Source organism: Panulirus ornatus, chromosome 59 (genome assembly GCF_036320965.1).
Source record: "Panulirus ornatus isolate Po-2019 chromosome 59, ASM3632096v1, whole genome shotgun sequence".
Lineage (NCBI taxonomy): Eukaryota > Metazoa > Arthropoda > Malacostraca > Decapoda > Palinuridae > Panulirus > Panulirus ornatus.
Window position 1 is genome coordinate 10,404,564 of NC_092282.1, and position 10,309 is coordinate 10,414,872.

Below are 10,309 nucleotides of genomic sequence, written 5' to 3' on the forward strand. Positions count from 1 at the left end.
ACTTAAGTCGAATATATGTGATCCGATATACTCAGTATCACCTACATCCACTATCACACACTTTAGCCGAGGGATTCAACTGTTCAATAGATTGAATAACTTTTGCTCGACGGGGAAAAGGAAAAATTCCTTCTCGGAGGTTGATCACAGACGATGGCGCGCAAGCTCGTTCCTAGGGCATAACGGTTGAGAGTTTTGACAACAGTGTGAGGATCCCGGGACTCACGTCCTCAAGATGCAAATGTTGAGGAACATGTGTGTGTTGTCGGCGACGATCACAGAGTTACAGTTCTGCTCCCGCTAAAGCAAACGTCTTTGAAGATAAAACTGCATCTAATGGCATCTCTTTTCTTGCCGATCCCCAATATGGTCACTTATTAAAGATCTTTATTAGGGTGTTTTTATCGCATGTAGGTCCTCAGTTGGACCTGGTCAGCAACTTCAGTCCCCGTAACAGTAATACATAGATATCAATACTTAGGATAATTTCCTACCGACGCTTTTTAAGTCCCGCTTACACCATAAACTTGCACTTTCCGAATTTGCTTGTGTATACTTGTATCCTGCCTGAGTGATCTTAGGAATTCTTATACTCCAAGGGTCAACACTTCACGAATGCGAGCATAGACTACAGTGTGGGTGAAGCTGCTTATCAGTGACCGTTACAATTTTTTTTTTTTCGGTTAAGATAGGTTCAAATAAATCTAATTTCGTCATCCTCATGTAGTAGTGGATGAGTCTTGTGGCGGGTGATCAGTACTGACTGTCCACGGTCCACGCTTGGGCGTAGGAAAGCATCGTAATGAGGAAGCAGTGCTCACCCCATCTTTTTTTTTTTTTTTTTTGGTCATCGAATCCACAAACAGATCCGCACGCTATCGGCATCTGTCATACAACACTTGACAGCACATATCTTGCACACTCCTTCACTCTGCACTTCACGTTTCCATCTCTTCAGCATTAAACATGACAAAACATTTGTATTCAGACTCTCCAGAGCCAAATCGGAAGAACAACACTGGTCGAGGTGGGCTGGATGGTTCCCTTGAACGACATGAGGCCGACAAGAACCAACACCAAACACGCCTTCAAGAACTTAAGGTTTTCTCTGTTCATTTCCTCAACATCCGCTGCTTCACATCTAGCCTTCCCATTGTAGTACACCATCTGTCCACTTCCTACCCCTGATCTCTCTGCCACCCAGTTGTCCAAGGCTATTCTACCTACTACGCTATCACATACCCAGCTTTCATCTGTACCATCGGTTTGCTCCTGAGGTGGCGTTTGCGCATACTGCAGTACAAAAATCCCCATTGCTCATCCCGTGGACTTTTGTCTCCTAGCTTCAATGGCATTTGGCTCGAAAATTCTGTACCCCCTATAACTTTGTTTTCATGTTTCGTATACCCACTCCGCCCTTCTAAGTCCTTTTGCTATGTACGGGTCTTTGAATGTGTGACTTCCCTCCACGGAACAATGTAGCTTCACATCCTCGTGCTGAAACCTACTATGCTAGGGATTAGAATGTACTTGATAACGATTGGTGTGGTTTCTTCTGACCTCTCTTCTCTCATGCAGTTAAGCTGAGGAATTCTTCTTTCCCTCTTTCTACTTTTACGAGTCAGCTATACAAACAACCTCGGAACTCTGATCGATTTCTACATTTTTTTTTTCTATTACTCTACTACTTTTATCCACAATGGCCTTTGGGGAATATTATGTCCGTATCATGTTGGTTACTATATACATACATATATATATATATATATATATATATATATATTTTTTTTTTTTTTTTTTTTTCTTTTCTTTTTTTTTTTTTTATACTTTGTCGCTGTCTCCCGCGTTTGCGAGGTAGCGCAAGGAAACAGACGAAAGAAATGGCCCAACCCCCCCCCCCCCATACACATGTACATACACACGTCCACACACGCAAATATACATACCTACACAGCTTTCCATGGTTTACCCCAGACGCTTCACATGCCTTGCTTCAATCCACTGACAGCACGTCAACCCCTGTATACCACATGACTCCAATTCACTCTATTTCTTGCCCTCCTTTCACCCTCCTGCATGTTCAGGCCCCGATCACACAAAATCTTTTTCACTCCATCTTTCCACCTCCAATTTGGTCTCCCTCTTCTCCTCGTTCCCTCCACCTCCGACACATATATCCTCTTGGTCAATCTCTCCTCACTCATTCTCTCCATGTGCCCAAACCATTTCAAAACACCCTCTTCTGCTCTCTCAACCACGCTCTTTTTATTTCCACACCTCTCTCTTACCCTTACGTTACTTACTCGATCAAACCACCTCACACCACACATTGTCCTCAAACATCTCATTTCCAGCACATCCATCCTCCTGCGCACATCTCTATCCATAGCCCACGCCTCGCAACCATACAACATTGTTGGAACCACTATTCCCTCAAACATACCCATTTTTGCTTTCCGAGATAATGTTCTCGACTTCCACACATTTTTCAAGGCTCCCAAAATTTTCGCCCCCTCCCCCACCCTATGATCCACTTCCGCTTCCATGGTTCCATCCGCTGACAGATCCACTCCCAGATATCTAAAACACTTCACTTCCTCCAGTTTTTCTCCATTCAAACTCACCTCCCAATTGACTTGACCCTCACCCCTACTGTACCTAATAACCTTGCTCTTATTCACATTTACTCTCAACTTTCTTCTTCCACACACTTTACCAAACTCAGTCACCAGCTTCTGCAGTTTCTCACATGAATCAGCCACCAGCGCTGTATCATCAGCGAACAACAACTGACTCACTTCCCAAGCTCTCTCATCCCCAACAGACTTCATACTTGCCCCTCTTTCCAGGACTCTTGCATTTACCTCCCTTACAACCCCATCCATATATATATATATATATATTAGCTGAGACGGCACGGGCAACTGAGGCACTAATCAAGGCCATCATCCTATAATCCCTATATGTATCCTAGCCTGAGCCAGGAACCAATCTTATCGACCTATCCTTAGGGGTAGATGAACAGTTGGGTTGACTGTGGACCAACTGCCGCACCCAGATTTCGAACCTATGTGCTCGACCCTGGACGGCCCATGATTGCGTCATGGTTAGGACCGCTAACCGCTACACCATATATATATATATATATATATATATATATATATATATATATATATATATATATATATATCATCCCTGGGGATAGGGGAAAAAATACTTCCTACGTATTTCCTGCGTGTCGTAGAAGGCGACTAAAGCGGAGAGAGCGTGGGAGCTGGAAATCCTCCCCTCCAGTTTTTACTTTTCCAAAAGAGGGAACAGAGAACGGGGCCAAGCGAGGATTTTCTCTCTATGGCTCAGTCCTCTGTTCTTAACGCTACCTAGCTGGCGCGGGAAAGGGCGAATATATATATATATATATATATATATATATATATATATATATATAGATATATATATATATATATATATATATATATATATATATATAGATATATATATATATATATATATATATATATATATATATATATATATATATATATATATATATATATATATAACAGAACGGAGCCAGGTGAGGATATTCCCTCAAAGGCCCAGTCCTCTGTTCTTAACGCTACCTCGCTAATGCGGGAAATGGCGAATAGTATGAAATATATATATATATATATATATATATATATATATTGCATCAACCTATGTTTGTCACTTTTTAACGTTTTTCCTCAAATAATTTTCCTTTTCTTTCCACAAAAATTGATTTTCTTTTTTTTTAGGAAGTTGTAAAATTCTTGCTGACTGAGACACAAGGAAATAAGCACAACGAGGTGGAACAACTTTATTTAGTATCTAGAAGTTAGCAATACGTCAATCCTAACTCACTGGAGAGAGAGAGAGAGAGAGAGAGAGAGAGAGAGAGAGAGAGAGAGAGAGAGAGAGAGAGAGAGAGAGAGAGTGTGTGTTTACGAGGAGATATGCCAGAAGGCGGGGCTAGCTGATAGCTCTCACGTAAGGAGCATGCAAATCACACGAGGGAACGAGACGTAAGAGTTCCGTGATGTGGACTGAATCAAGCCAGCGGCCCACCGTGTGTGGATGAAACTGAGAGTGTTCTATCACTGAAGCAAAGGGGCATTTAAAAGGTGTGTTAACACTCTGGAAAGGATTAATGGTAAAAACAAAAACACACACCGTGTACACACCATTTAATAAACATCGTAATACAACAGACGGACCGCAAGCAATACCACCCGAGCGCAGTGCCAGAGGAGGATTCCCTTCCCTGGATCAGATTGGATTCCCTTCCCTGGATCAGTGATTGGATTCCCTTCCCTGGATCAGATTGGATTCCCTTCTCTGGATCAGTGATTGGATTCCCTTCTCTGGATCAGTGATTGGATTCCCTTCTCTGGATCAGTGATTGGATTCCCTTCCCTGGATCAGTGATTGGATTCCCTTCTCTGGATCAGTGATTGGATTCCCTTCTCTGGGTCAGCGATTGGATTCCCTTCTCTGGATCAGTGATTGGATTCCCTTCTCTGGGTCAGCGATTGGATTCCCTTCTCTGGATCAGCGACTGGATTCCCTTCTCTGGATCAGTGATTGGATTCCCTTCTCTGGATCAGTGATTGGATTCCCTTCTCTGGATCAGTGATTGGATTCCCTTCTCTGGATCAGTGATTGGATTCCCTTCTCTGGGTCAGCGATTGGATTCCCTTCTCTGGATCAGCGACTGGATTCCCTTCTCTGGATCAGTGATTGGATTCCCTTCTCTGGATCAGTGATTGGATTCCCTTCTCTGGATCAGTGATTGGATTCCCTTCTCTGGGTCAGCGATTGGATTCCCTTCTCTGGATCAGCGACTGGATTCCCTTCTCTGGATCAGTGATTGGATTCCCTTCTCTGGATCAGTGATTGGATTCCCTTCTCTGGATCAGTGATTGGATTCCCTTCTCTGGATCAGTGATTGGATTCCCTTCTCTGGATCAGTGATTGGATTCCCTTCTCTGGGTCAGCGATTGGATTCCCTTCTCTGGATCAGCGACTGGATTCCCTTCTCTGGATCAGTGATTGGATTCCCTTCTCTGGGTCAGCGATTGGATTCCCTTCTCTGGATCAGCGATTGGATTCTCTTCTCTGGATCAGTGACTGGATTCTCTTCCCTGGATTAGTGATAGCCATGACCACCAAAGCCGTATCTGTGGCCATGACCGTAACGGTGGCCGTGGCTATGACCGTAACTGTGGCCGTGGCCATAGTTATGGCCACGGCGACGATTACCGAGACGAATGTATCCGCCGAGTCCATGGCGATGACCACCGAAGCCAAAGTAACCGCCTAAACTCAGCCCATGGCCATATCTATGACTAAGGCCATATCTATGACTATGGCCATATCTATTACCATGGCCATATCTATGACCATGACCATATCTATTACTATGGCCATATCTACTACCATGGCCATGTCCATGGCCGCCGAAAGAAACGCGTATCAATGGGTCAGGTTGTGGTGCTGGGAGGGCCTCAGGGGCTGGTAAGGCGACGGGTGTGGCCACACTTAGCTCCATCATGCCACATATGGCCACAGTCACCAGCAGCAGCAGCTGTAAATATGGTAACAAATATTATCACTCTAGTACTTGAGAGAGAGAGAGAGAGAGAGAGAGAGAGAGAGAGAGAGAGAGAGAGAGAGAGAGAGAGAGAGAGAGAGAGAGAGAGAGAGGGGGGGGTATCGCCAGAGACGGTAGGCGGAGGATGTAAAGATTTCTTGTCTTGGGATTTTTTCTTAGGTACTAATCAGTTGAGAATTGAACTAAGGTTGTGAAATGCTGAAACCAAAAGGTATATATATATATATATATATATATATATATATATATATATATATATATATATATATATATATATATATATATATTTTCGCCCCCTCCCCCACCCTATGATCCACTTCCGCTTCCATGGTTCCATCCGCTGCCAGGTCCACTCCCAGATCTCTAAAACACTTCACTTCCTCCAGTTTTTCTCCATTCAAACTCACCTCCCAATTGACTTGACCCTCAACCCTACTGTACCTAATAACCTTGCTCTTATTCACATTTACTCTTAACTTTCTTCTTTCACACACTTTACCAAACTGAGTCACCAGCTTCTGCAGTTTCTCACATGAATCAGCCACCAGCGCTGTATCATCAGCGAACAACAACTGACTCACTTCCCAAGCTCTCTCATCCCCAACAGACTTCATACTTGCCCCTCTTTCCAAAACTCTTGCATTCACCTCCCTAACAACCCCATCCATAAACAAATTAAACAACCATGGAGACATCACACACCCCTGCCGCAAACCTACATTCACTGAGAACCAATCACTTTCCTCTCTTCCTACACGTGGGGTGGGGGAGGGGGCGAAAATTCTGGGAGCCTTGAAGAATGTGTGGAAGTCGAGAACATTATCTCGGAAAGCAAAAATGGGTATGTTTGAAGGAATAGTGGTTCCAACAATGTTGTATGGTTGCGAGGCGTGGGCTATGGATAGAGTTGTGCGCAGGAGGATGGATGGGCTGGAAATGAGATGTTTGAGGACAATGTGTGGTGTGAGGTGGTTTGATCGAGTAAGTAACGTAAGGGTAAGAGAGATGTGTGGAAATAAAAAGAGCGTGGTTGAGAGAGCAGAAGAGGGTGTTTTGAAATGGTTTGGCCACATGGAGAGAATGAGTGAGGAAAGATTGACCAAGAGGATATATGTGTCGGAGGTGGAGGGAACGAGGAGAAGAGGGAGACCAAATTGGAGGTGGAAAGATGGAGTGAAAAAGATTTTGTGTGATCGGGGCCTGAACATGCAGGGGGGTGAAAGGAGGGCAAGGAATAGAGTGAATTGGAGCGATGTGGTATACCGGGGTTGACGTGCTGTCAGTGGATTGAATCAAGGCATGTGAAGCGTCTGGGGTAAACCATGGAAAGCTGTGTAGGTATGTATATTTGCGTGTGTGGACGTATGTATATACATGTGTATGGGGGTGGGTTGGGCCATTTCTTTCGTCTGTTTCCTTGCGCTACCTCGCAAACGCGGGAGACAGCGACAAAAAAAAAAAAAAAAAAAAAAAAAAAAAAAAATATATATATATATATATATATATATTTATATATATATATATATATATATATATATATATATATCTGCAGAACTCGCATCCTCATGTTTTACTTAAACCACAATTGTTTGGACCTGTTTGGCTATCAGTGGACTAATCAAGATTTACTTCATACCTTTAAAAAGAAAAAAAAAAAGAAGTCATTTACAGCAAATGGAACAATCTATAACTGATGGAATGAAGTTACAAATATATAATTTGTCCTGGCCAGACCTGATTACCTAACGTAGCCCATGATATGCCTTTCATACTACGTGCATTATTATAACAACAACAGAAGACTACGATCAGTCATGACACCCTTAAACAACTAATACGTTTAAACAACTGATAACAGCATGTATTGAAATTACCTATTGGGACTTGGGCCTATTAACTATCACGTTCAAGTCATAACCACCACCAGAACAATCGTTCACCTTCCTCTTCTGTAAAAGATAACTCCGTGATCCTCGATATATATATATATATATATATATATATATATATATATATATATATATATATATATATATATATATATATATATATATATCACGACCCGGTTGGTTGAAGTTATTCGAACTCTGTGAACTGCCAAGGCCAATAAAACCGTCAAAGCCATACACAAACATACTAATGACGTTGAATGATCTTTCTTACGCCTTTATTCACCGTGATGTGCAAATGTACATACTGACATCTTTTTTCGTGTGTGTGTGTGTGTGTGTGTGTGTGTGTGTGTGTGTGTGTGTGTGTGTGTGTCTGGGGGGGGGGGGGGGCTGAGTTAAGCTTTATCAACTGCCGTGGTCGTGCGTCGTACGTGCAGGTCGTCAACGTCCTGTCAACAAAGGAATCCTTAACACTTTCCTCGGGTTCTATGATATGTTCTGATACCACCTACGTCCTACATTATGCACGTAGCTTCCATCATTGCATAAGCGAACCCTGAGTCTTAACTGAGAAGTGGTGCACCACTGCCAGGGGAGAATCACACACACACACACACACACACACACACACAATAATTCTCGTTTCCAGCGTCTACCTAAACATAACTGTGACAATGTTTCACTAAGTTCATGCCCTTAACTTATATAGTCGACCGTTCCATTAACCATAAAGATTATACTTGAATATAATTCAAGGTTAAAAGCAAACACTGAGAAATATAATTCAAGGTTAAAAGCAAACACTAAGGAATATAATTCAAGGTTAAAAGCAAACACTGAGAAATATAATTCAAGGTTAAAAGCAAACACTGAGATATAATTCAAGGTTAAAAGCAAACACTGAGAAATATAATTCAAGGTTAATAGCAAACACTGAGAAATATAATTCAAGGTTAATAGCAAACACTGAGAAATATAATTCGTTAAAAGCAAACACTGAGAAATATAATTCAAGGTTAAAAGCAAACACTGAGAAATATAATTCAAGGCTAAAAGCAAACACTGAGAAATATAATTCAAGGTTAATAGCAAACACTGAAATATAATTCAAGGTTAATAGCAAACACTGAGAAATATAATTCAAGGTTAAAGGCAAACACTGAGAAATATAATTCAGGTTGACAGCAAACACTGAGATCAGACACTTACCATCTTCATTGTGAGTGAGGCAGTATCCTTCCTGCTGGTGCTAGGAGAGACTTGTCTCTGGTGGTTGTCTATTAATGCTATGGATGGGTAAAGTCTTATATACGATACACATTAAGTAGGCGGAGTGCGCTAAGGGGGTGGAGCCAAAAAGTTGGCAAGAATGTATTTCCATGTAGACTACTAGTTAATGCATTCTTTATCGGCAAGTGACACAAAATTCCATGATTTAGACATAACTGATCACAGCGGTTGATAATACGACCTTATGCTATAATGGCATAAAAGACGGATGGGTAAAAGGGCGAAAAAAAAAAATAGTGTAATTTTAGCCAACGAGCGCTGCTGCCTTCGCCATTTGTATTCGCGTCAAAGACGGGAATTACGGCCCCGGCGGGACTATGCAGCGGCTCTTCACCCCATGCATGTCCTCTTGTCTGGCAGTCAAACCAGCAGCACCTTGCTCTCCTGCAAGGTATGACCATTAAGTACACCTTAATCATCACCTGTCATCCGAGCCTTTAAGTAGTTGCACGGTGTAAGGCTTCCAAGCCACTCTTAAATGTGTCATTTCGTTCAGGAACATGATGCACCCCCCCTTCCCCCCGTCCGGGTGCTGCTGCAACACAGCAGTAACAAGGCAAGGCAGCGTCCTACTGGTGGCGCTCCCGAATATAGCAGGCAACACCTCGAATATCAATTCCATGGACTTCTCCATAAATTGGCAAAGACTTACTGCATATACTGACCAGTAATACCACGTGAATATTTCGTGCCGATGAGGGTGTGTCGTTTTAAACGTTTTTACTGTGTATATCGCAGCCTCCTTGCTCAGCCGCCGATACCATAAAAAAAAAAAATTGTTGGCTAGCTGTGTTTAGTCCTCCTTAAATCAACCCCAGAACTGTAGAGAGATTTAAGTTTCCTTGACTTGAAATATCGGTTGTTATAACTTACAACGGGATATCAAAAGCTGTGTTGATAAGGTCATAAACACATCTTCAAACACATCTTCAATCTGTGTTGATAAGGTCATAAACACCTCTTCAATATCTGTCCAAGTGCAGTGGTGAGGATCAATAATTATCAAACGGATTGGCTTTCGGGATTTATTACATAAATACTTTTTCAGAATTACATAGTGATAATCAGATCACAAAAACAAGTGATTACAAAACCGGATTTCTTTCACATGACGATGGTGCAACAGTGGTGGTGGTGATGTGGGGTAGCGGGTGGTCAGTGATGATTTGGCCTGCGTCCACGACGAAAGCTGCTGCTGCTACCACCATGCCCACCATGATGACCACTGTGTCCAGTAAAGTGGCTGAAACCATGATGGTTATCATGGTGGCCACCGTGATGACTGCCATGTCCACCAAATTGGCTACCGTGAAAACCATGCAAGCTACCATGATGACTACTATGTCCACCACTTAGATGGCTCCCATGATGACTGCCATGTCCGCTACTTAGATGGCTACCATGATGACTGCCATGTCCGCTACTTAGATGGCTACCATGATGACTGCCATGTCCGCTACTTAGATGACTACCGTGATGACCATGTCCACCA

The 10,309-nt window shown here is 42.6% G+C and overlaps 1 protein-coding gene across 1 annotated transcript; it reads right to left on the bottom strand.

Moving 5' to 3' along the window:
* Nucleotides 1-4,193: 4,193 nt before the first annotated feature.
* Nucleotides 4,194-8,882, bottom strand: LOC139767283 (uncharacterized). Its single transcript, XM_071696475.1, has 2 exons — nucleotides 8,737-8,882; nucleotides 4,194-5,608 (listed from the first exon to the last, which is right to left on the bottom strand). The coding sequence occupies exons 1-2, from the start codon at nucleotides 8,743-8,745 to the stop codon at nucleotides 5,171-5,173; spliced, it is 447 nt and encodes a 148-aa protein (XP_071552576.1). The 5' UTR covers nucleotides 8,746-8,882; the 3' UTR covers nucleotides 4,194-5,170.
* Nucleotides 8,883-10,309: the final 1,427 nt, after the last annotated feature.